This window comes from Salpingoeca rosetta (genome assembly GCF_000188695.1).
Source record: "Salpingoeca rosetta unplaced genomic scaffold supercont1.28, whole genome shotgun sequence".
Classification (NCBI taxonomy): domain Eukaryota; class Choanoflagellata; order Craspedida; family Salpingoecidae; genus Salpingoeca; species Salpingoeca rosetta.
The window spans coordinates 23,628-51,127 of NW_004754906.1; the positions used below are offsets into that span (position 1 = coordinate 23,628).

Here is a 27,500-nt window from a genome sequence, read left to right on the forward strand (position 1 = left end):
CCTCGTTGTCAGAACGCCGTCGCGTCCTGTGTGCTGTACCAACCACACACACACACACACACACACACACACACACACACACACACACACACACACACACACACACACACACACACACACACACACACACACACACACACACACACACACACACACACACACAGCTTTCAGTTCAAACGGATCAGCGATGGTGGAATGCGCGCACTTGCAGTGGCTGTCAAGGACAACACCACCGTCACAAGACTCGAGTACGGGCGTGTATGTGTACATGTGGATTGCATGCGACCCGCGCCACTGAACCAGCAGCTATCGTCACGTGCACCGCCGCCATCATGCCATGTCATGTTCCTCGTGCTGCCTTCGCCCTTGTCTCATGACCAACCACCCCTACCTCCCCCTTCTCCCACCCCTCCCACCATCGTGCTTTTTGGTTGTTGGCTACAGCCTGAGCAGCAACCACATCAGCCCCGAGGGCGCTGCGGCGTTGGCACAAGGGCTGAAGCACAACAAGACCATCGCGCGGCTCAAGTGAGACTTGACACACCCCATGCATGGGAGAGAAGCGTCGTTGGCGTGTGTTGTGATTGCACAGCCCACGCCCAGTTCATGGCTGAGCGCAATGCCACGCTGTGGCACAGCACACCTGAAGCCAGTGGCTGAAGCCAGTGTGTGATGGCAGTGTGTGATGTCAGTGTCCCCTTCTACCCCCTTGCTTGCCACTCACGATCCCTCCCCCTGCTTCTCCTTTCCGTCGTTACCAATGACCACTGCGTTGCATGTTGACAGCTTGCACTGGAACTCTCTCGGTGATGTCGGCGCTGTGGCGTTGGCAGACGCGCTGACGCACAACACGGCTGTCACGCAACTCAAGTGAGCGTGGACACACAGCTGTCATTCGAGGCGGCTGCCATGCACTGTCTTTCTTGGCACCCACGTATGCGCATGTGTGATGGGTCAACAGCCCACGCCAGCAGCCGTGTTGACCTTCTCTCACCGCTCATCTCCAATTCACCACGCACGTTCGTCTCGACCTGCTGTACCCTCTGCAGGTGACAACGGCGTGCACGTCCATCGGCCTCGAGGGCACTGTGGCGTTGGCGGAGATGCTGAAGCACAACACCACGATCACGGCTCTTTTGTGAGTGACCGCCACCCACGCGCACTTGAGGGGGGGGGGGGGAGCGTCAACGCCACCATCAACAGCGCATACGTGTCCTGCTGTTGTGGTGCCAATAGCCCGAATGTGATTGTCTCTCTGATCGCACGCCTGCTCAGCCTTGTTCCGCTCACCCTGCGCCAAAATTGCATCCCCGTGCATCCCCGTCGTTGCTGCAGCTTGAGCGACAATTCCATTGGCGATGAAGGCGTTGTGGCGTTGTCGGAGATGCTGAAGCACAACATGACCATCACATACCTCGTGTGAGTGGCTGCTCAGGAACAAGAGTGTAATTGGCATGTGCCTTCCCCTCGTTGACTAATGGCCTATGAACTGTTGAAAAGTGCGCGTGTCTGCTCATGTGACGAGTGTATAGCTGCTGCTTGCTCACTGTACCCATCTATTTCTCGTCCCTCCCACCATGTGCCTTCTTTGTGTGTGTGTGTGTGTGTGTGTGTGTGTGTGTGTGTGTGTGTGTGTGTGTGTGTGTGTGTGTGTGTGTGTGTGTGTGTGTGTGTGTGTGTGTGTGTGCGACTTGCTTCTACAGCCTGGGCAACAACTCCATCGGTGATTTGGGCGCAAAGGCGTTGGCAGAGATGCTGAAGCACAACACGACCATCATGGAAATCCTGTAAGGGCTGAACCATTCAAGCAAGTGGGTGTGTGTCATTGGCTCGCGCCATCTTGTTTGCCATGACAGGGGCTTCCTGTGTTGTGTGATGGTTCGTTTGGATGCTATGGTGTGTGTCCACCGTTAGTACGGTCGTATCGTGACCATCCACTTCACTCGAGCCATTCCACTCAGCCGCCAGCAACGAAGAGCTCGGTTCGAGCCAATGTCCATTCATGCAATCCTCACTCATCACACGTTCATCTACCTGTTGCACGCAGCGTGTACACCAACTCCATTTCTCCGGTCGGAGGCGCCGCGCTGGGAGCTGTCATGGACCAGAACCGCACACTCAAATGCATTTAGTATGTCAACAGTGTCCATATGTTTGGGAGGATCACATGCCTTTCGCGCACGAAGCTGGGGCCACCACCCATGCGCACTCCACGTGGATGCGAACGTGAATAGCTGTACTCTGTTTTCGCTTGCTTGCCTTGCACGGGCGTTCGTTCTTTCTCCGCAGAACACGCAGTGCTCACCCCCAGCCTGACTCGTGCTAACACCTCCACCCAGCATCGAGAAGAACTCCCCCGCCACCGCCCGCGCGTTTGGTGCTGCGCTGCCCGTCGACCGCAACATTGACACGGGTTCCTGGTCAGTGAAGAGAGCACGACTACGCGCGCTTTGGGTTGAATTGCTGGAGTCGGTTGCCCTCTCCACTGCAACTGTATTGCATGCGTGTGTATTAGTTTGTGTCTGACCTCAATGCTTCGTGATGGGCGTGTCTCATCTCGTGTTCGACCGCAGGGACGATGATCCCGAAGGCAGAGCCGCCTACAAGGAAGCCCGTCAGGGGAAGAAGACTCAGCAACAACAGATGCTGTTCACTGCCTGCGAGAACGGTGACGTTGAGGCTGTGGCCTCACTCATTGACCAAGACCATGCTCAAGTCAGCCAACAGGACAACCAGGTGTGTGTGTGTGTGTGTGTGTGCGTGTGTGTGTGTGTGTGTGTGGTTGCTGTTTGTGAGTTTGACTGCAGCAAGCGCTGTCGCGTGCTCACCGCCTTTTCTGTGTTGCTCAATGCCACCAACCCACACAGGGCGATACGCCGCTACATGTCGCATGCAGACACAACCAACCCGCCACTGTGAAGCTGCTGTTGGATAAGGGCGCAGACACGGCCATTAAGAACAGCAAGGTGTTGCTTTTTGAGACCGTTTGTCTTCACACCACTGCAAACACCACCACCACTTCCTTATGCTGTGCGGTTCGTGTCCCCTCGCCTCACACTTGTCTCTTTCCGATGCCAGGGCAATACGCCGTACAATACAGCGGCTGTCAGCGGTCACCTTGCCCTGACCACCATTGAAGGGCTCAAGCCAGCCAATGACCAACAACAGCAACCATCATCCACTGCACCAAACACTCGTCCGACAGAGCAGGTATGTCTATTCGAAGAGGCTGTTTACTGGATTTGTCGCGTGCTTTGTTCTTTACTTGTGTGTGTGTGCGCGCGCGCGTCTCTGTCTCTGTCTGTCTGTTTCTCTCTCTCTCTCTGTGCGTGTGTGCGCGCGTCTCTCTGTGCGTGTGAGCGCGCGCGTCTCTCTGTGCGTGTGTATGTGTCTCTCTCTGTGTGTGAGTGTGTGTTGAGGCTTTCCTTCGGTCGCGGCGCCCGGCATTCAGTGCACACAAACGCACAATGCAGCAAGTTTCTCACTTTGACTTTCTTTTTGTGCTCGCAGGCACACAGAGCGGCAGTGCAGGCACGCATGATGGAGATTGCCACGCGGTTCAGCAAGCACATGGCGGGGCGAGCCAAGATTGGGCTGTCTGGCCAGGGCCGCGCGGGCAAAACGACGCTTGTGGACTCACTTTTGGGCAAAGAGTTCAACAGCCAGCAGCACTCCACGCTCGGCGCCACCAGCAAGGACATGAGTGTCACCGTCCACACCATGGAAGTATGCGATTGGAAGGTACGCTGCGCTGTGTGTTGGTGTGTGTGTGTGTTGGTGTGTATGCGTGCGTGTGTTTGTGTGTGCGTGTGTGTGTTTGTGTGTGTGTGTGTGTGTGTGTGTGTGTGTGTGTGTGTGTGTGTGTGTGTGTGTGTGTGTGTGTGTGTGTGTGTGTGTGTGTGTGTGTGTGTGTGTGTGTGTGTGTGTGTACAAGTGTGCGTTCGCAGTTACCTGACAGATCTGGCACATCTTCGCCACTTAGCGTTTCAACCACACACACTCACACACACACATCAACACAGGAAAGCGAAGAGCGTGGGACCGAATTTATGCGCAGTCTCTATGGGACAGCCATGGCACAGGAATCGGGCGTGGACAAGGAAATGGAGAAGGCAGTGACAACGGTGCATGCAAAGCTCTCCGCTGGTGTCGTCGAAGACGAGGAGCCCGCGGCTCGGCTGGTGAAGAATGACAGCACGACGGGACGCAGCACACGCCCTTCCCAGACCCCTTCCTCGAGGACCGCATCTACCACGACGCCATCCACAGCATCAATTTCTCGGCCTGTGTCCCCGCGCCTGGTGCATGTCACCGCAGCACCAGCGGTGGAGCGCCAGCCCGGACAACAGGCACGCAGCAGTGATCAAGGTGACGACGACACTGACGCGCCCGACAATGCGGCCACCCCATCCATTTCGGAGGAGGAGGTGGAGAAGGCAATCAAGGACTTTGATTTTGACGCAACACTTGGCGAGGGCAAGACACAGGTCTCGTTCAAGATCTTCGACCTGGGCGGCCAGTCCACCTTCTACATCTTCCACCCTTTCTTCCTCACCAAGTGAGTGGGATGTATTTGTATGTGCTCTGTGTGTGTGTGTGTGTGCTCTGTGTGTGTATGTGTGTGTGTGTGTGTGTGCTCTGTGTATGTATGTGTGTGTGTGTGCGTGTGCGTGTGTGTCGGTACGCTTGCATGTTTCCCTTCATCCGACTTCCACTCATCCCAGCCCCTCCTCACCCGACTCACCCACCCACACCTTCCTTCCATACACCCGCATCCCACCCACCAGGTACGCGGTGTACCTGCTGGTGTTCTCAATGGAGGATCTGCTGCACCAAGACAAGAGCAAGCGGGCTGAATCGTGGGAGTTTATGGAGCACTGGCTCTCCTCCCTCCACCTCCACGCCAAGGGCGCACCCGTCCTCATCATCGGCACTTTCGCTGATGTGGTCAGCAAGCGTAAGCAGCACGAGAATATTTCACGCGACATCTACAGCCGCCTTCGCCACAACCCGGCCTTTCCTGGTGTCATCCACAACGACAAGCATGGTCTGTGGTTCTGGCCCGTTGACAACACCAAGTCCATCAATGACCCCATGATCCAGGACCTGCGCCAGACCATCTCCTCCACCGCGCTGGCGCAGGAGTACGTGAGCCAGGAGGTGGCTGTGCCATACCTCCACCTCTACGACAAGCTCAACGCCATTGCCCGCGACGAGAAGCGGCCGCTGCTCACGTTTGACGAGGTGGTGAAGATTGCACGCTCGTGTGGGCTGCGCACACGTGAGGAGACGAGGGCGTGCCTACAGTTCCTACACCTGTACTCAATGGTGCTGTACTACGACACCGTGCCAGGCATGGAAGATTTCGTGATCCTGAGTCCGCAGTGGGCGGTGGACACGATGACGCGCGTCATCCGCAACTTTGACCTGCATCGCGATGTGCGGGATGGCGAGGCAAGGGCCGTTGGCGCGCAGCTGTGGGACGACCTCGTTGACCGCGGCATCCTACACCGTCGCCTGCTGGGAGTGCTGTGGAACGACGTGCACAGCAACTTGGTGATGCCTTTCCTGCGGCTCATGATGCAGTACGGGCTGTGCATTGAGTATTCCCCACCCAAGCTGGTGGACAGCCGCAGAGCACTCGCCCGCACCAACTCTGGCCACGGTGACAACGCTACAGCCAAGGGCAGCAAGGGCAACAGTCCTGGGCACCAGCAGTACCTGGTTCCAGCCATCCTGCCGATGACGATTCGTCACAACAGCAGCACGATGGCATCTGTGACTCTGAGCACGACGGCAGCGCAGCAGGTCAACCCGTATCTTGGGTACGAGAAGAAGACAGCGTTTGTCGCCTTCAGCCTGAAGCAGTTCAAGCAAAGTGCGAGTGTGCAAGTTGAGCACGCAAAGCACGCGTCTTTCCTGCCAGAGGGCCTGTTTACGGTTGTGTTAGCGCATGTGATGGCGCATGCACAGCACGGCGCATCGCAGGAACCCAAGCTGAGCCGCACCCACGCCATCTGCTTCATGGAGTCCACCAAGCTTGAGCTACAGCTTGTGCCGGCTGTTGGCGGCATCAAGATGAAGATCACGAGCGCGCAGCCGCGCGCCATGCTGCACATGCTGCACACCATGATCAGCGAGGCCGCCAGAGAGCGCTACCCCGAGCTGAAGAGCAGCCTGTTGCTACCGTACGACGACAAGACGCTGCTGTTCTTTGAGGATGTGCTGCACCACCACAAGCGCAAGCAGGACATGTGGGTAGACGAACAGCTGCTGTCACCCGATGACCTGATCGCCAAGTATGGCCCTCTCTTGCCCGTTCTCGGCCTGCAGGACAAGTATGACGTCTTCATCAGCTACCGGTGAGACTTGTGTGTGTGTGTGTGTGTGTGTGTGTGTGTGTGTGCATGCGTGTGTGAGTATGTGGTGTGTTCGTCGCTTCCACCCACCTACCCACCCACCACCACTGCTGCAGCACAACATTTCACCTCACATCCCCCCTTCTTCTCCCTCAACCTACACACACCACCACAGGCAACGCGCCAACAGCGGGCTGGTGATGGCGCTGCACCCGCGCTTGGAGCAGCGTAACCTGGTTGCGTTCCTGGACGCCAACAACCTGGAGACGGGCCTCAACTTCAAGTTGTCGTTCATGACGGCGATTGGGCTGAGTCTGGTGGCCTGCCCCATCGTCTCTGCTGCCACCATCATGCAGATGAGGCAGCTGCAGCACAGCGACTACTGCGACAACGTGCTGCTGGAGTGGATGACGATGCTGGCGCTGCACGAGTTCCAGCGGGCGCATGAAAAAGATGATGAGAAGGAGCAGCACGCCAAGATCCGCCTTCGCCGCGTCGTGCCTGTGTTCGTGAGCAGTGCGTGGCACAACGCGAACGACAGCAGCAGCATGAACAAGGGTGGGGCCAGTCAGTACGATTCGTTTGACAACATGAAGCGGCTGGCGATGACGCTGCCCAATGTCGTGAGCAAGGAGACAGCAACAGCACTGGACCAGTACTTTACACAAGTGCTGCACCTGCCGTCGCCACAACAACACAGGAGCGTGCGCGAGACTGTGCTGTCGCTGTTTGACATTGACGCGGTCATTGCACTGGATGCCACTGTTGATCGCACTTCACAGCTGCGCGACATTGCGGAGAAGGTGCGCCAGGTTGCCGTCTCTGCGATTAAAGGGCAGCCGTTGGCATCAGCACCACATCCTGAACCCATGCAGGTATCTGTGTTGCTCTGTGTGTTGCTGTGTGTGTGTGTGTGTGTGTGTGTGTGTGTGTGTGTGTGTGTGTGTGTGTGTGTGTGTGTGTGTGTGTGTGTGTGTGTGTGTGTGTCTCAATCACTCAAACCCCACGCGCTTTCATTTCAAGCCTTGATTTACCCGTTCTCGGCTGCTTTCACTAACGCAGCACCCTCTTCCTCGCTACTACAATCGTCATCATCGCCAGGAACAGGGTGGTGTCGAGTTTGACGAGGAGTTCAAGGCGTGGCTGTCGACCAACAAGCTGCTGCCGCACATGCATGATGCCCTGGAAGAAGTGGGCGCCGCAAACTTTGCCATGCTCGAGGTGTTGGTGGACACGGGTGTGGTTGGGGTGAACAAGCTGCAGGAGATGGGTGTTCGTGCTGGTCCCGCACATTTGTTCATGCAGCGCTTCCAGGAGCATCGCGCAGCCGCCAACGCCGCAAAGCAGAGCTGCTGTTGCCTGCTCATGTGAGGAGTTCCCGTCAATACTATGTCGTGATGAAGTGAATTCATGCTGCGTTTCCGTTGATGAGAATACACGTAATGTGACCACACCAACAAAGTGATCCAGTCATGATTCACACACACACACGCGCACACACACACACACATACACACGCACACACACACACACACACACACACACACACACACACACACACACACACACACACACACACACACACACACACACACGTACACACACACACACGCGCGCGCGCGCACTTTGCCGGCTGTGTCATGTGTTCACTCTTGTCTTCAACAGCACGAGTGCTTGTGACACTGCCGAAAGCCCCCCCCCCCTCCTTTGGTGTCACACCCATTCCACCCCTCAAGCCCAGTCGGGCTTCTGGTGCAGTTGCCTAAGCATCCTTTACTAACGATAGACTGTGTTTGAAGAACTCGTACACGGACCAGGAGATGGCTGCAGCCGGCGTCGCTGCAATCACGCGCGCCGTAACGCCTCGGAAGAAGCCTGCATATCCAAGCTCGGCGTGGATGGCCCTCCACGCAACGACGATGCCCATGAGGTACCGCGAGCTTGTGTGTGTCAGCTCTGCGCTCGCCTGCGCGCCTTTGCACAGCTCCTGTGTGTTGAGGTACGTCTTTGCCACGTCCATTGGGGTGGTGATGGCGGCGGCAGTGGCGCCCGCGAGTGCACCCGCCAGCAGGTGAGCGGTTGGATTGTACTGCCCGGTGGGGTTGAGGTAGCGGCGCGACGACTCGTACGTCACAAGATACGTGCACTGGAAGGGGATGTTCATCAGCAGCTGCGTCGTGAACGATCTGTTTGTGGTTTGCGGTTAAGCGACGAGGGGGGGCAAGGAAACCGAGGCACATGAGTACGCGATGCGCACACAAGAGAGACAACGTTTGCGTGCGTGCGTGCGTGTATGTGTATGTGTGTGTATGTGTATGTGTGTGTATGTGTGTATGTGTGTGTATGTGTGTGCGTGTGTGTGAATGCATGAGGAAAGCAGCATCCACAGTCCTCACCTGTAGAATGCGCCGATTCCCTCGTTCACGGCCACCGCCTTGATGCACTGGAAGATGCTTGTGTAAGGGCTCTGGAACATTTGCATCCGTTGCTTCACCACTGACAAGCAGAAGCATACACGTGGTTGTGTGTATGTGTAATGTGTATGTGTATGTGTATGTGTATGTGCGTGTGTGCATGTGTGCGTGTGTGATTATGATTCGGTTAAGACAGGGATGACGATGATGGGCTCAGCACTTCCATGCGTGCTTGCATATCAAACACACCTTCAACGGGGTTCATGAATGCGTCGTGGGCAAACGCAGCACAAACGGCGGCAGAGGCTGCGGGAGCGAACAGTGTTGGCGTAAGATGAGCGAGCACTCCACACAGATACAAAACGAGACAGACACAGGCACACATGCACAGCAAGAGACGGGCAAACGTGTACACATGGGCACATGGACACACACACACACACACACACACACACACACACACACACACACACACACACACACACACACACACACACACGCACACACACACACACACACACCTGTTGCTGCAGGTTTTGAGCCGTCGGCGTGGACGGCCTTCTTCGCGCGCTCATAGACGCTGAAGTAGAGCGCATGCGCCGGACCAGCGCCAAGTAACACGGCGTTGATCCCTGTACGAAATCCCGCGCCCATGTCGGTGAATGCGTCAGTCGGTTGAAGTGTGTCCGCAGAATGCCAAACGATAGGCAGGGAGAGGCAGAGACGGGAAGGTGGACGGATAAACAGCAGACAGGGGAGGACAAGACACAGACACAGACACAAAGACAGAAAAGGACAGTCACACACGCACACACTTTAACACAGACACAGACAGACAGACACAGACACACACACAGACAGACAGACACACACACACACACACAGACACACACACACACACACACGCACACTTTAACGCAGATACACAGCCACCCTCACCTCTGAACAGCGAGGTCGTTCCTTCTGTCCTGATCATGGTGGACATGCAGTGCGCCATGCCCTTGTATGTTCCTCCAGGATGCGGGTTCACCTTCTGAAGCCTCGTCTGCAAGTGTGCGTGCATGTGTGCATGCACGTGTGCATATGACAAACAGGGTCAGTGTGCTTTGTGTACAACGGCTGCCTCCTCCAAAACACACACACACACACACACACACACGCACACACACGCACACACGCACACACGCACGCACACACACACACAGACGCGCGGTGTTTCGATGCGTAGCTTACCTTGACCACGTCAAAAGGATACATGGCTGTGTGCTCGAGCATGCCCGCGGCCGCACCTACAAGCATCGCATCAGTACCAGTGAGATGAAGAGATAGCAACAAGCACTTCCACAAGCAAAGGAGCAGGAGTAGGCTCCACAACTTTACATCTCACAGACAGACAGACAGGCAGACACGCAGACGGGCAGGCAGGCAGACATACACGCAGGCAGACACACACACAAACACACACACACACACACACACACACACACACACACACAACACACACAAACACACACAAACACACACACACACACACACACCCACACACACACAACACACACACACACACACACACACACACACACACACACACACACACACACACACACACACACACACACACACACACACACACACACACACACACACACACACACACACACACAACACGCCACAACACGCCCACCAACCTGCGACCATGTGGATGGCTGGCCCTGCTGTTGGTGGCAGAGACTCGTACTCGTCATCTTCCATTCTGTGCGGTGATGGCGACTGTTCTGCTGGCTGTTCTACGACGTCACGCACCGCTACTTGCTCCAGCGTGCCTGCGTCCTTCTCGCCTGCCCTCGTCGGTGTTGTGGCGTCACGTGGCGAGAGCGATTTGTGGGCGCAAAACTGCAACAAACGTGCAACACGCAGTGATGATGATGATGATGAGGATGATGATGATGATGGACGATGAGCTCACAGCTGCCGCTTGCTGTTTGCTTTTGCTGCTTGCGTTGCTTGTGCCAGCCCCCCTCCCCTTGCCGCATGCACGCATGCTCAACTGACGCTTTTGATTGATCAAGGAACCACATGCACAAGGGGAAGCAGGCCAGACGACACGATAGGGAGCACAGGACAACCAACGAGCAGCAAGCAAGCAAGTCAGGCAACAAGCCGCAACACGAACAATCAAAGGAAGGGATGATGTGACACATGACTGCATGGTTTTCTGCAGGAAGTGAAGTGAACACACACACACACACACACACACACACACACACACACACACACACACACACACACACACACACACACACACACACTCACAACAGACAGCGGCCACCAAAGAAAACAACTGGCAACACCAGACAGAACAGGACGTTCACGTTATCAAAGAGCCAAGTACTTGGCCACGCACCACGACCATGGCACAGACCGCTGCAGTACAACAACACGAGCGCACGACACCACGTGAGCACCAATGTCCCGTCACTTGAGGAAGGCGGCGACGACGGCCCAGAGAATCTCGCATGCGTTTGGTTTTGTTGCCTCGACCTCTGGATCAAGATCAAGCAGCTCCCGCACGCGCCGCATCGCAAGCTCGTAGTCCTCGTCAGACAGCGGCGCAAACGCGTTCTCCAGCACGTCCGAGGCGTGGGCCATGTACACCAGCGCCAGGGTGCGCTTGTCCATGCGGCTGGCGTCGTTCTGCCACTTGGAGAGCACCGCATCCTGCACCTTCTTCACCACGCGCTCCTTGGCCGTCGTGTCTGTCACGGGGTGGGTCGTCATGTCAAACAGGAGAAAGTTCTGCTTCTCCGTTGTCAGCACGCCCTTCTCCACCAGATTCTTGGCCAGTCGCTCCCGCACGTTGCGCAGCTGGTACTTGAGCTTCAGCGGGTTCCACGTCTCTCCACTCAACAGCTCAACCCAGTCCTGCACTGTCTCCCCAGGGTGTGTCGTTCTCAGGTGCCTGATGAACAGCAGTTTGCGTGCGTGTGCGTGTGTGTGTGTGTGTGTGTGTGTGTCGGGGGTTGGTGGGACAATGGGGGTGTGGCATTGTGTGCGCAGCAGTTAGACATGAACAATGACCGTTCTCAACGCCCAGATCCTCCCTCATCTTTCCTTCCACACACGCATATGTGCGCGCACAGACACAGACACACGCACGCACGCATGCACAGACACACACACACACACATACACATACACATACACATACACACACATACAAATCTCCCGCAAGCCTCCACTGACTTGAGTGCTTCGTCGAGGATCACATCGCCGGTTGGACGCTCGCCCTTTGGCGTGACGACAACTTTTCGGGAGGAGATGGAGCGACGGCGCATGCCTGTGTCTTCCAACTCGGCCTTTCCACGCAGCCCAAGCTCAATGAGCATGCACCCGCGAAGCCCAGACGAAATGCAGTCGTTCCAAAACGATGTGTAACCCTCCTTGTCCTTGATGCCAAGAAGCAACACCTCCTCCATCAGCGTCAAGCGCGTGTGCTTCGTGCTGTCGTCGTCATCTTCAAACAGATCCGCCTCTGGGTCGTCTCTCACAGACCGCTCAGGTACGTCCTGTCGCTTCACCGTTGTCGCCGTGCGGCGTTGCAAAGTCGATCGTTGCGCCATGACTGTTTGCGCGAACACGCACACCAGCAAGGAAGGAGGTGAGGAGGAGGGGGAGGATTGTACGTGAGCATCGCGGTGAGCATGGTCGTGGGCGAAACTACATGTCACAAGGAAAGAGGCGCGGGTCAGGGGGGGGGAGGGAGAGAGAGAGAGAGAGAGAGAGAGAGAGAGAGAGAGAGAGAGAGAGAGAGAGAGAGAGAGAGAGAGAGAGAGAGAGAGAGAGAGAGAGAGAGAGAGAGAGAGAGAGAGAGAGACTCACACACACACACACACGATCACTTACACACACACACACACGCTCACACACACACCCGGACGGAGTAAACGCTCCCGCATTACAAGCGAGTGAGCTTGCATGCATGGATGTGGAGCACTTGGTTACATCACAGCGCAAACAACAACACATTTTCCGCCCACAGCACAACGCACAACGTACAACGCACACCTGGTTTTGCGTTGCGTGAAACAGAAACGGTGGGTCACCACTGCAGGTAACAAAATGTCCCTTCTCCTTTCACTCACATGCACACAAACACACACGCTGTCTCTGCTGGCTCACGGAATGGGGGTGCTTCACTCCTCCTCCTTGTTCGTCGTGTGTGTGTATGAGAGCGGTGTGCGTGTTTGTGTGTCAACGATTGGCTCAGCTGGTCGACGAGAGTTCTTCCGTTTCCGAGAGGGTAACGAACAATGTTGGATATCATTCGCCAGGTTTCGTGCCGAGGCAGCAAGCGACGATGGCGGAGCAGTTGCTGCACACCGCCAATGGTCGTGGTGACGGTGGTGATGGGAGCGATGGGGTCAGTGGTGTGGCTGAGATGAACAAGGCCATCCAGGCATTTGTCACAGAGGTACCATGCATGTGCCTGATTGTTTTGCGCTGTGGGCTGTTGCATTCTTGCGTGTCGGGTTGCTGTGATGTGAGTGAGTGGGTGGGTGAGTGAGTGAGTGAGTGAGTGAGTGGGTGAGTGAGTGGGTGAGTGGGTGAGTGGGTGGGTGAGTGAGTGAGTGAGTGAGTGAGTGAGTGAGTGAGTGAGTGAGTGAGTGAGTGAGACAGTGAGTGAGTGAGTGGGTGAGTGGGTGAGAGGGTGGGTGGGTGAGTGAGTGAGTGAGTGAGTGAGTGAGTGAGTGAGTGAGTGAGTGAGTGAGTGAGTGAGTGAGTGTGTGTGTGTATGTGTATGTGTGTGTGTGTGGTGTGTTGGCGGTTGACACCCATCCATGCACGCACTCCATGCACTCACTCCACGCACGCATTTCATGCACTCACTCCACGCACGCACCTCACGCTCCCACTCCATCTGTGTTGAACAGCATAATGGCACGCCGTCGCTGCTTGCAGCTGGGGTGTCAGAGGCACAAAAGACACGTCTGGTACAGCTTCTCATCGACTGCGCTTCGCAACATGGCTACGACATCACAACGACATGGTCTGCACTCAGGTACTGGCGAATGTACCCTCTTCACATCAGTGAATCCACGAATCAGCACCGAGCTTCACCCACGCCAGCTCTCGCTCACAGCCATAGCCAGACCCATGTCTTTATTCTTGCTTCCTCACCCCCCCATTCCACCCACCTGCCTCCTCCCTTTGTTCCCTCGGTGCAGAATATGCAGCCGCGATCCGCAAGGAATGGGGCCTGTGCTCACGCAGACGGGCCTGCAAACACTCTTATCCTGCGTTGAGGAGCACCATGAAGCAGGTACCTCAAACACCAAGCACCAAGCACCAAGCACCAAGCACCAAGCAATGCTCTCCATGCACTCACTGCGATTTGCTCATGGCGTATACCTCACACCCACTCACACCGTTGCTCCCACACTGCTGCTCCCACACTGAGCACCCGTACTGCCGCTCTGCGTCGCGTATCTCTTGTCCTGCGGTAGAGTGTCTGAAGGTCCTGATCAACCTGGCCATCACCAGCCCAGGTTTGCTGCAACCGCTCGTGGCACACCTCAAGGTCAGCACATCCACGTTGGTGTCTCGATGCCAATCCTCTTTCTTGCTCGCGCGTTCCTTGCATCCACACACATGAATGTCGCAGGCACATGCGCAGACAAAAGTGCACACACACACACACACACACACACACACACACACACACGTGTCTACAACTGCCTTGATTATTGCTCACATGTACACACTGCACAGGTGCTTGAAGTCTTGGAGCGAACGGCCGCCAATGTGAGCGCCCCATCTGGCAGCGAATCAGCAGCCGCATTCGCGGTCAGTGACACGCTCATGTGCTTGCACCTCCTCGCTGGTTTGCTGTTGTCGCTGCTGCAGGTGCACCTTTGGCGCCGTTGATCCTCATCAAACTGACGTGTGTCACAAATGCCGCAACATGCCTGCAGCCACTGCTGATGAAGGCAATATTTGTGCTGCTGGCCAGCTATCCACCCCTCCACCACGAGCTCATGTCCTTGAATCGACTGCAGCCATTTGTTGACACTGTCACCACACACACCACAACCCAGCCCGACTTTGCTGCTGAAGTGCGCTCTGTGTGTGTGTGTGTGCCGATGTGTGTGTGTGTGTGTGTGCGTGTGCATGTATGTGTGTGCCGATGTGTGTGTGTGCCTATGTGTGTGCCGATGTGTGTGAACCTTGTGGCGTTTGTGTGATGTCCCCCCAGCTGCTTCACATGCTCACTGTTCGCATGGACAATGCCATGTTACACGTGCACCAGGCGTTGAAGGTGTTGTTCGTGGTGTGCAGCGGGTGGTGGAAAACAGCACCGCTGGACCCGCCACTCATCGCCACCATCTCCGCCATCACCGCGTCGCTGGCGCCATGGCTATGGCACGCCATCCGCTCGTCCCCGCTGCGGGCGCCGCTGCTCAGGGCCGCGCTCGAGTTTCTCGTCGCCGTCCCGCCACCCTGTCTCCCCGCCGTGTGCGGCCACCAGGTGTGTCTCCGTGCTTGCTTGCTTGCATGCTGTACACTGTCCCAACCTCAACGCTTGTCATGCAACTCAAACCTTGTTCCTTTTTCACTCACTTTACACACACATGCACACACACGCACATGCACGCATACACACACACACACACACACACACACACACACACACACACACACACACACACACACACACACACACTCACACACACACGCACACACATACCCACACCTCCTCTCCGCGTTGGTGCCATCCCCAAAAGCAGTGAGGACGACGACGTCGACCGCGGTGTTGATCCGATCAGCGGCCGGCGCGCCACACGTGAGCCCGTGCAGTGGTCGAGCGAGGAGGAGAAGGAACGCACGTAAGTCTTGCCATGGGCGCTCACCTCATGCATGCATGTGGTGTTGTGCTTGCGTTCATGATGATGTATTGACGCGCTTCTCTCAACACAACACGCCATCTCCCACCCCTCCATATCTGCTGCTGCCATCAAGGGCCCACGAGCTGCTGTCGCTGATTGACCGCCTGAACAAGTTGGGCGTGATCAGATGCAACCTGCCCCACCCAGATGACATGCCCGATGCTGGTGGTGATGATGGCGATGGCGACGGTGATGGTGAAGAGGGAGGCTTGTCGTCTTCATAACTAACGTGACACAACGTGAACTGGTTTCCGTCTCTCTTGTAAACAACCACCCAACATCCTGATTTCTGTTTAATTGCCACAGACAAGCATTTGTGCGTGTATGTGAATGTGTGTTGCTGCGTATGCACGACAGTGTTGAGAAAGAAAGGAAGAAAAGGATGGACAGCTATCAAACAGCAAAGCAAACGCAGATGTGACGAGACGCGTATGAACCAACACCATCAACAACACTGCCAAGAGAAACACACGCGTGCAGCCTCTTGTTGGATGGCCATCAGAACTTGAACTTCTTTGATTTGTCGTCCTTGCGGTCCTGCTGCTTCTTCCGCTTTGCTTTCGTCTTGGCCTGTGCGGGTGACGGGAAGAGTTGGCAAAGGTGAGCCACGGGATGGTACAGAAAAGCAAAGAAGTGAACATGCACAAGAACAATACACCCAAAAACGCATCTCATGCCAAGTACACATGCACACACACACACACACACACACACACACACACACACACACACACACACACACACCTGGTGCTCTGCGACCATGTCGCTAAAGTCCTCGCGCTGAGCGGCGCGTGCCTGTGCGGCCGATGCGTACGCGGCGTCGAGTCGCGTCTTGTCCAGGTGCTCCAGCTCCTCCGGGTTGTCGATGGAGATGTCAACACCACCACCGCCGGGACCGGCACTGCGGCCGGCAGCGCGGTCGAGCGGCGATGTGCCGGGCTGTGCGGCGGTGATGTCGTACACGTGCGCCGACCCCATCCGCTCCTGGCCAACCTGTTCAGACGTGGAGCACACGTGCGACGGGGGTTAGACAAAGTACATCAGCATGTGAGCATGTCAAGCAGCAAACAAAACAGCAAGTACAGCAACGTCCTATGCATGATCACACAAGCGCGCAAGTGAAGCAAGCAAACGTACTGCTGTGTCCTTTTGCGGGATAATCTTGTAGAGCGTCGGTTGTTCCCTGCACGCACAACGCCAAGGAAAGGACGTGAGCACCATGGTATTGCAATGAAGCAAAAACAGCACACACACAGCACACACACACACACAGCACACACACACACACGCAAGACGGCATGTTGGTGGGGGCTCACGTCTGCTCCATGGCCTCCTCGATGGACTTCTTCCTGAGATCGAGCGCCTCGGGGGTGCTGACACCGATGGACGAGATGCCGCTCGGCGCCTCAGACCTGGTGGGCAAAGAGGGGGGACGGGTATGAATAGGGGTTCGAGGGTACCGTTGAATTGCATACGAACATCGGGGCGAGGAGAAGCAGGCGCGCGCACATGCACACACATGTGCACAAGCATGCACAACAACAACAACAACAACAACAACAACAACAACAACAACAACAACAACAACAACAACAACAACAACAACAACAACAACAACAACAACAACAACAACAACAACAACACCAACAACAACAACAACAACAACAACAACACACACACACACACACACACCAAAACAAAACAAAAAAGCACATGCAAACATACAAACAAACGCACACGCACAAACAAACGCACACGCATACGCATACGTACGCAGACGCAACGCATGCACACTGCAGCATTGGGTCTGGGCGCGACTTACACAGTGCCGCTTGGCGTCCTGAATCCGAGGGGCTCCTCCTCCTCCTCTTCTTCGCTGCTCTCTTCCTCCTCGCTCTCGCTCTCGCTCTCTTCGCTCTCAATCTTTCCCCACGGCGCCTTCTCCACATCCGCCTCCCACGCCGCCTCCTGTGCACCGAGCAGCGAGCGAACACAGCACAAGTCAGTCAGCACGCAAACAGCAACAGAGACGGGAATTCAGCGCACTCACTCCCAACCCACCTCTACCACTACCACCACCACCACTGCCGCTACTGAACACCAACATGCCACGCCCCTCCCCCATGTGCTTACGTTGAAGGCCTGTGCGTCTGTGCCAAAGGCGTCACCGTAGAGCGGGTTGCCGTGCTCGTCCACGGGCGGCTTGCCCCAGTTGCCCGGCTCGTACCCGTACGATGCACCCTGTCAAGCACACGCGGGTTGTCGTGTCAGGCATGGTTATCATACACGTGAGTGTTGGCAAAGCCTACGACAGCTGCAGCCGTACAGAGAGCAATGGTCTTGCACCAACGCTCAACACAGCGGCCGCGCGATGGAGGCGCAACAGACCGGCGGAATCGGGGCGTTGAGTCCGGGGATCTTGAGGTTTGGATACGACGGCGGGGGCCCAAAGCGCTGCATGTGCAGCAGCCATGGCGGCGGCACAGGCTTGGCAGACTGCACAGAGACCCGACAAGGAGGGGGGGGGGAACCATGTGGACACGTGACAATGAGAGAGAGGGTGTGTGTCAATAAGTGAGTGTGTGTGTGTAAATGAGTGCGTGTGTTTATGCACTGAGTATGCACATGTGTGCGTGTGTGCTTGTGTGCTGCGTGTGTGCATGTGTGTGTTTGTGTATTGCGTGTGTGCGTGGGCACGATGGATGAGGCAGCTTCACGGCTGCGCACCGGGTCTGTTGGCATGCCGAGGGCCTCGCGCAGTTCGGCAGAGAGATCGCCAGGCTTGCGGTCCGGAACCGCCGTCTCAAGCTCCTGCAGGCAGCGATGGCGGTGGTGATGATGAGGAGAACAAGTCGACGAGAGGGGAGGGGGTTGGGTGGTTGAGGTGAGGAATGGGAGAACTAAGGGAGGGGGGAGTGGTGGAGGAAACAAGCATAAATAGCATACACACACATACACTCGCTCACACACTCACTCACACACACACATACACTCGCTCACACACTCACTCACACACACACACACACACACTCGCTCACACTCGCCCACACGCACATACACACACGTACACACGTAGAGCGCGCACCTTGGATTCGTAGTAGATGTCGCCGTGAATGGACATCTTTGGTTTGGTCTGCCAGCGGAAGAACGCGTCGTGCAACTTCTGGTAGTCGAGATCCATCTTGCCCATCTTCGGTCGCACCTGCACAGACAGACAGACAGACAGACAGACAGACAGACAGACAGACACACACACACAGACACACACACAGTGATTAATGTCATCACAAGGACAGTGGTGAGACGCACGGCGCTGGTGATGGTAATTGTGATGATGATGATGAGGATGTATGACTGACAGCAGGTACCAGAGAATTGAAGCTCAACACATGGGTTTACCTTCTCGCGCATCTTTGCCTTGAGCCCCTGCGCTTCCTCCTTTTCGTTCAGGGCTTCGCGCATCTCCGTAATGCCTGGCACAGTGATGCAAGGGCAGGCGGTGGGGATTAATGAAAGGTCAGCGAACAGAAAAAGAGACGCGATCAGGATGATGTTCATTTTCACACACGCACACTACACACACACACACACACACACACACACACACACACACACACACACACACACACACACAACGCGCACACACACACAACGCACACGTTTTGACTCTTACTCACCAGTCTGCTTGATAAAGTCTGGGAGGTCAAACGGCGGCTTTTCAATACCGCGTTTGCCCTGCACACATGCACGCGACGACGCAGCAGCGAGCAGCAGTCAGCACCGAGCAGATGCACCGTGGGACACATGCACGCGCACACACATGCACGCACACACACATGCATACACACACACACACAAAATCAGGCTGCGACACAGTGTCAAGGCAGGAGCAGGCATGCTGACGCGGGGCTAAGCGCAGACCTGCAGGTATTTGCGCTTGTTGCACCAGTGGCGTGGCACAGGCACTGTGTTGCGGGTCGCCTGGCAAATGAGATGCGTAGATTGAGGTGAGATGTGGATACAAAGCATTGGGTCATCGGTGGTGCGCACACGCGTTGACTGGTGCACAAAACAGCGAAAAGAGATGACGCCACAGCCAGACACATACAAAGCTGGCAATCCACCCACAATGACACACACACACTCACCCACACACACACACACACACACACACACACACACACCTTGAGCTGGATGAGGGTCTTTGGGTCTGCAGAGTTGACGTCGTGCATCTCGACAACATCTGGTCGGTCCACCACCTGCTTGAGCTGAGCAACGGTGAGGCGGTTCATCTTGCGCAGCTTCTTCTTCGACAGCAGCTGCTGCTCTTCCTCATCCTCCACAAACCGCACAGCGTCGCCCTCAATCACAGGCGCGCTCGCAGTGATCTTCTTTGGCTCTGCTGCGGCATCCTCGTCCTCCTCGCGGAACTACACGATGATCAACACAGAGCAGCAGCATGGGTGGCGAGGCAATAATGAGCGACCACTCCACAAGCATGCAATACTTGATACGAACAGAAAAGCAGACACAGACACACACAGTCACACATACACACACACGCACAATCGAATACACACAGATGCATATAATAGTACCTTGAATGCTTCGAAGACACCGGCAAACTCTGCAGCGGAAGGATCCTCAACCTTCAGCTCCTCGGGAACATACCTGACAAGCAAACAAGCCAGAACACACACGCACACATCACCGCATATGAGTCACACACACACGCACGAGCACGCACCATCATACACGATCACATACAATACACACACACAACACATACACAATACACACACAACACGACCACAAACGAGCACTCCCCAACACTCACTCGACGTCAAGCGCCTTTGTGTCCAGCTGCTCCTCCTGTTTTGGCGTGGCTGTTGTGTCGTTTGCTTGCTTCGAAGCGGCTGCTGCTGCTGCTGATGCCTCCTTGTTGTTGTTTGCAGCTGCCCCGTTCGCTTGTGCTGCAGCTTGCTTGGCCGCCTTCTTCTTCTTCTTTTTCTTCTTCTTGCCATCAGCGCGACGCAACACCTTGCCATTCACCACTTTATCCTCCCTCTTGACATGGTTGTTGCTGTTGCTGTTGCTGGTGCTGTTGGTTTGCTTTGTCGCGCCACCTGCGCTCACCTTCGTGGCGGTCTCTGCCACCACCCCGTTCTCTTCCTCCTTGACCATGGCTGCTCGCCCACCTGCTCAAACACACCGCAGCAGCAGTAGCAGTGTTGCCTCAAAAGCCTCGTGCAATCACAGCAGCACCTCAATCGAAGCAGAAGCGAGAACGTCCGTCGTCGTCGTTCGTCTGCGCAGCCACCACGACAGAGGAAAACTGTCTGGAAATGTACACAATTTTCACCGCTGACACACAAGCAAGCAAGCAAGACAAGAAGACAACGAGAGGAGAAGAAGAGCAGCGAGAAACCGTGAGCTGCTGTGTGCTCGGGTGTGTGTGTGTGTGTGTGTGTGTGTGTGTGTGTGACCGACCAAGCTCAACGAGCAAGTACGGACGATGGCTGACGAGGAGCAGCAAGAGGTGCGACAGGACCAGCAGGAGCAGCAGCAGCAGCAGCAGGATGCTGGAGGGGAAGGCAAGCAGGTGAAGAGCAAGAGCAAGAAGAACAAGAAGAACAAGAAGAACAAGCAAGACAAGCAGCAGGCAGAGACGGCGGAAGTGGAGACGTCCACAGACCAGGTTGATCTGCAGGACGACAATGACGATGGCAATGACGACGACGGCGATGACAATGCGCAAAGCGGGAACACCGGGGGTAAAACCAGTGGAAACGACGACGCACAGCCTGCTGATGACGACGATGGTGACATGCCTTTGCCAGAAGCAGACACACGCGCCCAGGTATCCCTGGTGTTGGCAGGAGAAGCGCGCGGTTATCGTGCTGACAGCACATCTTCTTTCGCTGGTGGTGCTGGCATGCATTGAGAGGGCGGCTTGTGCATGCATGCTTTGACTTACTTGGCCTTGTATGTTCACCTTCACGACCCGTGTGTTTCATGCCCAGGGCGGAGAAGCATCTGCCGAAGACCAGGAGCAGTCGCAGCGCAAGCCGCCACAAGTCGTGCAGTCCATCTGTAAGTGCATCCGTGCTATTGTCACAGCTGGCGCTGGGAGTGCACGCATGCTATGGGTGGTTGTCAAATACGCTTTCACATTGTTACCTTCTCACATGCACGCATACATTCATGCAAACTCACACACATTCACACATGCACGCATACATGCACGCATACATTCATGCAAACTCATTCACACATCCACGCACGCATCCACGCACACATCCATACCGACACATCCACATCCTCACACACGCCCACACACTTTCGGCACAGCGTCGTGGTGGTCGAAAAAGGCCAAGCCCAACCTGATGCACCTGAAAGATGACGTGTCACGTGAACTGACCGACAGCGGGCGCAAGCTGCGCATCCTCCGGCAGCGTTTCAACGAGTCGCTTGGCTACGGCGACCGCACCGTCGACCTTGAGCTTCAGGTGTGGTGTTGTTGTGCACATTGTTGTCCGCATCCCTCGTGTGCCATATTCCTGTATTCCTCGTGTGCTATATATTTCTATCTCATGTCCTGTCCGTGTGTGCTTGCAGCCGCGCATCGAAATGCTTCTGAAGCGGCAGAAGCAGTACCACGCAATGGCCGAGCATGTGCGCCATCTCATTGCCACCGTACGCGAGGCAGCGAAGGTGCAGGCTGGCCTGGGCAGCTGCATGGCTGCCATCGCCGATCTGGAGACAGACCTCGCACCACACTTCTCCTCCGCCAGCCGCATGCAGGTTAGCAAGCACTTGGGAGGGGGGAAGGGGAGGGACAAGGTCGGGTTGGGCAGTCGGTGCATCGTGTGTGTGTGTGTGTGTGTGTGTGTGTGTGTGTGTGTGCTTTGCTGTGTGTGTTTGTGTGTGTGTGCTTTGCTGTGTGTGTTTGTGTGTGTGTGCTTTGCTGTGTGTATTGTTTGCTCTGTATGTGTGCATGTCTGCACAGTTTGCACCTGATCCTTTCGCGTCCTGCTCACCCTGCATCTTGCCACTGCAACCCCTCTCCTTCCCGGTCAATCACTACCATTTCTGCAGGACAGCATGTCTGGGCAGGCGGGCCCGCTGGTGGAGGCGCTCGAGTTCTTCCGCACACAGACGCTTGGTGTGGCGGATGGGCTGGCCGGAAATGCCCTGCACCTCATCCAGCAACACAACAGCGCCCGCTTGGAGTACGACGCATTCCGTTCGGTGAGGGCGTTGTCGGCTGTTGGTGTGCTCTGCGTGTGTTGTGTGTGTGTGTGTGTTGTGTATGTGTGTGTTTCTGCGTGTAAGTGTGCGTGTGTGTGTGTGTGTGTGTGTGCTTGCGTTTGTAATCACATGCGTTCGTTCGTGTCTTCCTCCATCAACTTCTCCATCCTCTGTCCACCACACCACACCCCATCACCACCTCCTCGACCAACCCGCATCCCTCCATATCCCGTGTCTTCTTCAACTCAGGCGTATGAGAAAGCAAAGGCGCAGCACTCCCCGCGCACGCCCGTGGCCGAGCAGAAGTTCCTCGAGTCGTACACGCGTCTTGATTCCCTCCGCGCTGACGTCGTTGCCGCCCTCGACCAGTTCGACTCCCAGCGGGTGCGCTGCTGCTGTTGTTTGCGGTGGTGGCAGCGGTGGTGCTGCTGCTTGGTTCCTTGTGGATTCTGCTTGTGCGTGCACCCTTCCTCCCCCCCCCCACAACACACACGCACCTACCCAAGCCACCTCTCCTTGCTCACCTTACTCTTCCCTCACACACTCTTTGCTCTCTCTGTCGGTGCAGTGCGAGGTGATGCGTTCGCAGCTGCAGGCGCTGATGACAGCTGTTGGGGCGTTTATGAGCGGCAACGATGCCGCCGTCAGCACCGCCCTCGCAGAATGCAAGCAGCACCCGGCCCCCGCTACGCCCGCACAAGGGGCAGGCGATGACACAGAGGCACCCGCGCAGCAACAAGACGCCAACAGCAGCAGCGAGTGACACCAACCTGTGGAATGTCAACCCTGTTTGCTTCTTGCCTGACGATTGCTCATGTGTGTGTGTGTGTGAGTTTTGTTTGTGTTTTCGTTTCCACACAATGAATGCATGCCAACAACAACAACAACAACAACGACGCCCAACACCACAACCGCTTTGCCTGGTGTTTTCGTTTCGGCTTGCTTGCTAGCTTGCGAGTCGCACTGTTACAAAAGCAAACGACAGCCCCGTTCGTCCATTGAGAGGGGCAGCTGAGATGGGGAGAGAGGATGAGTTGATGAAGGCCGCACAGAGCGGCAACTGCGCCGAGCTGGAGCGCCTGCTCTCAAAGCAACCAACCCCACTGTAAGTGATGGCAGTGGTGAGATGGAAGACCTGTGCATGCACAGAAGGAACGCTTGCTTGCGAAGGAAGCCTGTCCGCAACACACACACACACACACACACACACACACACACACACACACACACACACACACACACACACACACACACACACACACACACACACACACACAGGTTGAGGCGAGGGCCAACGGTGACCACGCAAGACGATGTTGGCTACACGGCCCTGCACCATGCTGCCTTGCATGGACACTACGAGGCGTGCCAGATGCTGCTGAACATGGGCAGCAACGCCAACGCTCGCGACGCCAAAGGCTGCTGTCCGCTACACCTGGCCGCTTGGAGTGGCCACGCGCGCGTCGCCCAGCTGCTCATCACGGGACGCAGCGCACAGGCCCGCGCTAGCATCAACGCCCAGGTTACCACACACATGTGTGTGCATGCGTGTGAGTGTGTGTTGCCTGCACTTGGCTGTGTGTGCATTGTTTGTACTTTCACCTGTGCATGTGCAACACACCAGCACATCAGCGTGTTTGTGAACATGTGCACGTGTGCATCCGCTGGCATCACCTCCACTCATCAAGTCCTCAACCCCTTCCCACATCAACGCTCCTTGTAGACGTTGTCTGGTGAGACGGCGCTGCATATGGCTGCACAGCACGGCAACACGGAAGTCCTCACGCTCCTACTCAAGGTACGATGGAGAGGAGACAAAGACAGGCTCAGAGTCAGAGACACGGCACATACTCACACACACTCACACACACACACACACACACACACACACACACACACACACTCACACACATGTGTGTGTGTTTAGTATGGGGCTGATGCGCTTCGCACGAACGAGATTGGCGAGACAGCCCTCGACCTCGCCGCGCAATATGGACGGACCGCAGCCGTCGTCGTCCTCCTGGTGCGCACACATGTGTGTGTGTGTGTGCATTGTTTGCACAAGCGTGCGCCCTCCAATGCCCTGCTTGCATTCTGTTCCTCACATATCTGCTAACACGATTGCGCCCCTTTGTCATGCCTCTCACCACCATCACATGTTCGCGTGCGTGTGTGCAGGAGCACAGCCCAAAGCTGCTGAGCAGCAGCGCCACAGAGCACCACACTCCGCTCCACCTCGCCGCGTGCAACGGCCACCACGAGATTGTTAACCTCCTCCTGAAACATGGTACGCTGATGTGCTGCATTGCTGATGGTCCACAGCATATAAACATGCATACACACATGTATATATCTGCATTGGTGCCGCTGCTGCTGACGCTGTTAACACCTTTGTGTCAATGACAGGGATGGATGTGAATGCCACGTGCAAGACGGGAACAGCACTTCACGAGGTGCTGCGATCCACCATGATGCAAGCGCGAATGTTTGACATACACACACACACACACACACACGCACGCACACACACACACACACACACACACACACACACACACACGCACGCACGCGCACATGAGTGCTCACGTTGCTGCGATGTTGCACAGGCTGCGCTGTACGGGCGGACGCGCGTTGTGAAAATCCTCATCGATGCCGGCGTGGACCCAACCATCACCAACGCACACGGCCAGGTGACACACACACACACACACACACACACACACACACACACACACACACACACACACACACACACACACACACACACACACACACACACACCAACCTTCCTTGCAGTGTGCTACGTTGTCTTTGCAACTCAGGGTGCTTTGCTTGCAAGCAAGGCGTCCTGTATTTGTTGCGCTCATGGCGTACTTTTTTTGTTCACGTACTCCCACTCGCACGTACCAACCCCCATCCCACCACCTCCTTGGTCAACAGACGGTGATGGACGTGCTTGAAGCGGTGCCCAAGAGCAAGACCCAGCACGTACGCGCACTCCTCAGCAACGTTGTCAAGACAGCACATGACAGCGTTCCAAAGGTGTGTGCTCCTGTGTGATCCCCTGACCACACACTCTCTTGGTCGCACATGCACCCCCTAGTCTTCCCCTTTTGTCACCACCCCCTTCCCAGTCCCTAATCACTCACCCCTTGCAACTGTGCAGGCGCGCGCGGTGATGGATTACGTGCCGAGCGTTTACGACGAGAATGCACTCGCGCTGAAGAAAGGAGATGTGGTTGTTCTGTTGGACAACAACACCAAGGGCTGGTGGCGGGGACAGGTTGGCACACGTGTCGGCGTGTTCCCCCACACTTACGTCGGTACGTATTACCTGCACAGTGGAAAGTGGTTTGAATATGCACACACGCACGCACACACACACGCACACAGAGAACTGCATACACGCACACACGCACACGCACACACACACACACACACAACTGCATACACACACAACTGCATACACACACAACTGCATACACACACACATACTTTCTCGCTCACACCTCCTCCCTCCTCACCATGAACATCTGTAGAACTGCTGCAGTCGCCCGAATCAGATGACAGCGAACACGGCGGTGATGACGAGGATCGTGCTGATGCTGAACGTACGAGCAGTGCACAGACGACAGCAGCCACAACTACAGCAACCGCTGGCAGTCCACGAAGGTATGGGACCGCTTTGCACTGCACTGCGCTGGTGTTGCACATGTCTCTCACAAAGCACACATTGACAGGCACACATTATGTACACATGCACACTAAATGGCAGCCACATTTTCATGCTTCTCATGTCAATTCTGCACCTGCTCACGTGTGCGTGTGTATGTATGTATATGTGTGTGTGTGTGCACAGAAGACTTGATCGGACGCACACAAATCCATTCCTGGCAAGCGACAGCGTTGAGATTGACACAACGCTGGCAGAGGCGGCCGCGCAGCTGTTCTTCACGGGCGGCGACGGTGGTGATGATGATGAGGAGCAGGGGGGAGAGCGAGCGAGCGACGAAGACAACCGAGGAGAAGAAGATGAAGGAGAAGAGATGAGCGAAGAGGAGCAGCTGCACCATGATGGCGATGAAGACCACGAGCAGGCGGAGGACGCGTTCATGGTCAACGGCGACAATGGCGATGGTGAAGAAGAAGCAGAGGCGGTGAGTGGCGGAGAGGACGAAGAAGAGGAGGAAGCACGTGTGGACACGGAAGACAAACCTGGCGATGACGACGTTGAGGAAGCAAGCAGCGAACAGAACCATGAAGCGAAACAAGACGACGAGGAAGACGAAGAGGAAGACCATCAGGAGGAGAAGGAAGAACACACGAAAGAGGAGGAGGAAGAAGAAGAAGACGAGGAGGGAGAGGAACAGCAAGATGCGCCCACCGCCGATGGCCCGACCAAACAGCAGCAGGAGGCGGAACACGTTGGGGGTGCAATGGCCAATGGCCGAGAGGAGGAGCAGCCAGAGCCAACACAGCGTGACGACGAAGAAGGACATGATGATGATGATGATGATGAGCACCTGGGCCGT

General features: G+C 56.0%; 7 protein-coding genes across 7 annotated transcripts in view; 4 read left to right on the forward strand and 3 right to left on the reverse strand.

Moving 5' to 3' along the window:
* Positions 1-195: 195 nt before the first annotated feature.
* PTSG_12865 (uncharacterized protein) lies at positions 196-7,812 on the forward strand (the record flags this gene model as incomplete). Its single annotated transcript, XM_004989490.1, has 16 exons — positions 196-248; positions 445-528; positions 787-856; positions 1,050-1,138; positions 1,336-1,419; positions 1,704-1,787; positions 2,048-2,131; positions 2,340-2,420; positions 2,574-2,736; positions 2,868-2,966; positions 3,079-3,210; positions 3,511-3,741; positions 4,023-4,558; positions 4,788-6,362; positions 6,535-7,234; positions 7,461-7,812. The coding sequence occupies 16 exons, from the start codon at positions 196-198 to the stop codon at positions 7,728-7,730; spliced, it is 4,335 nt and encodes a 1,444-aa protein (XP_004989547.1). The 3' UTR covers positions 7,731-7,812.
* Positions 7,813-8,117: 305 nt separating this feature from the next.
* On the reverse strand, positions 8,118-10,688 carry PTSG_09292 (solute carrier protein). The gene is made up of 7 exons (XM_004989491.1): positions 10,462-10,688; positions 10,007-10,062; positions 9,713-9,818; positions 9,295-9,405; positions 9,023-9,079; positions 8,756-8,855; positions 8,118-8,545 (listed from the first exon to the last, which is right to left on the reverse strand). Exons 1-7 carry the CDS (start codon positions 10,523-10,525, stop codon positions 8,122-8,124), a joined length of 918 nt encoding a protein of 305 aa, XP_004989548.1. The 5' UTR covers positions 10,526-10,688; the 3' UTR covers positions 8,118-8,121.
* Positions 10,689-11,248: 560 nt separating this feature from the next.
* On the reverse strand, positions 11,249-12,517 carry PTSG_09293 (uncharacterized protein; the record flags this gene model as incomplete). The annotated part of the gene is made up of 2 exons (XM_004989492.1): positions 12,017-12,517; positions 11,249-11,732 (listed from the first exon to the last, which is right to left on the reverse strand). Exons 1-2 carry the CDS (start codon positions 12,391-12,393, stop codon positions 11,249-11,251), a joined length of 861 nt encoding a protein of 286 aa, XP_004989549.1. The 5' UTR covers positions 12,394-12,517.
* A 587-nt stretch (positions 12,518-13,104) lies between these two features.
* PTSG_09294 (uncharacterized protein) lies at positions 13,105-16,107 on the forward strand. Its single transcript, XM_004989493.1, has 9 exons — positions 13,105-13,244; positions 13,705-13,832; positions 13,999-14,093; positions 14,278-14,351; positions 14,543-14,617; positions 14,746-14,886; positions 15,081-15,286; positions 15,559-15,657; positions 15,791-16,107. The coding sequence occupies exons 1-9, from the start codon at positions 13,131-13,133 to the stop codon at positions 15,939-15,941; spliced, it is 1,083 nt and encodes a 360-aa protein (XP_004989550.1). The 5' UTR covers positions 13,105-13,130; the 3' UTR covers positions 15,942-16,107.
* PTSG_09295 (uncharacterized protein) lies at positions 15,998-21,055 on the reverse strand. The gene is made up of 15 exons (XM_004989494.1): positions 20,555-21,055; positions 20,316-20,388; positions 19,902-20,147; positions 19,639-19,698; positions 19,395-19,452; positions 19,117-19,190; positions 18,803-18,919; positions 18,445-18,528; positions 18,106-18,213; positions 17,851-17,958; positions 17,540-17,685; positions 17,034-17,129; positions 16,855-16,900; positions 16,462-16,710; positions 15,998-16,287 (listed from the first exon to the last, which is right to left on the reverse strand). Exons 1-15 carry the CDS (start codon positions 20,899-20,901, stop codon positions 16,216-16,218), a joined length of 1,884 nt encoding a protein of 627 aa, XP_004989551.1. The 5' UTR covers positions 20,902-21,055; the 3' UTR covers positions 15,998-16,215.
* Positions 21,056-21,232: 177 nt separating this feature from the next.
* On the forward strand, positions 21,233-23,731 carry PTSG_09296 (uncharacterized protein; the record flags this gene model as incomplete). Its single annotated transcript, XM_004989495.1, has 7 exons — positions 21,233-21,577; positions 21,741-21,810; positions 22,069-22,226; positions 22,336-22,521; positions 22,816-22,968; positions 23,218-23,352; positions 23,537-23,731. 7 exons carry the CDS (start codon positions 21,233-21,235, stop codon positions 23,729-23,731), a joined length of 1,242 nt encoding a protein of 413 aa, XP_004989552.1.
* A 274-nt stretch (positions 23,732-24,005) lies between these two features.
* PTSG_09297 (uncharacterized protein) overlaps positions 24,006-27,500 on the forward strand; it is a gene marked incomplete at both ends in the record, with an annotated part of 4,041 nt that continues 546 nt past the window's right edge. The window contains 11 exons of the mRNA XM_004989496.1: positions 24,006-24,073; positions 24,247-24,490; positions 24,692-24,766; positions 24,896-25,003; positions 25,150-25,255; positions 25,375-25,421; positions 25,575-25,658; positions 25,909-26,010; positions 26,135-26,291; positions 26,508-26,640; positions 26,828-27,500. The exon at positions 26,828-27,500 is cut by the window's right edge and continues 546 nt beyond it. Of these exons, the coding sequence (XP_004989553.1) occupies positions 24,006-24,073; positions 24,247-24,490; positions 24,692-24,766; positions 24,896-25,003; positions 25,150-25,255; positions 25,375-25,421; positions 25,575-25,658; positions 25,909-26,010; positions 26,135-26,291; positions 26,508-26,640; positions 26,828-27,500 (1,797 nt within the window). The remainder of the gene's footprint in view (positions 24,074-24,246; positions 24,491-24,691; positions 24,767-24,895; positions 25,004-25,149; positions 25,256-25,374; positions 25,422-25,574; positions 25,659-25,908; positions 26,011-26,134; positions 26,292-26,507; positions 26,641-26,827) is intronic.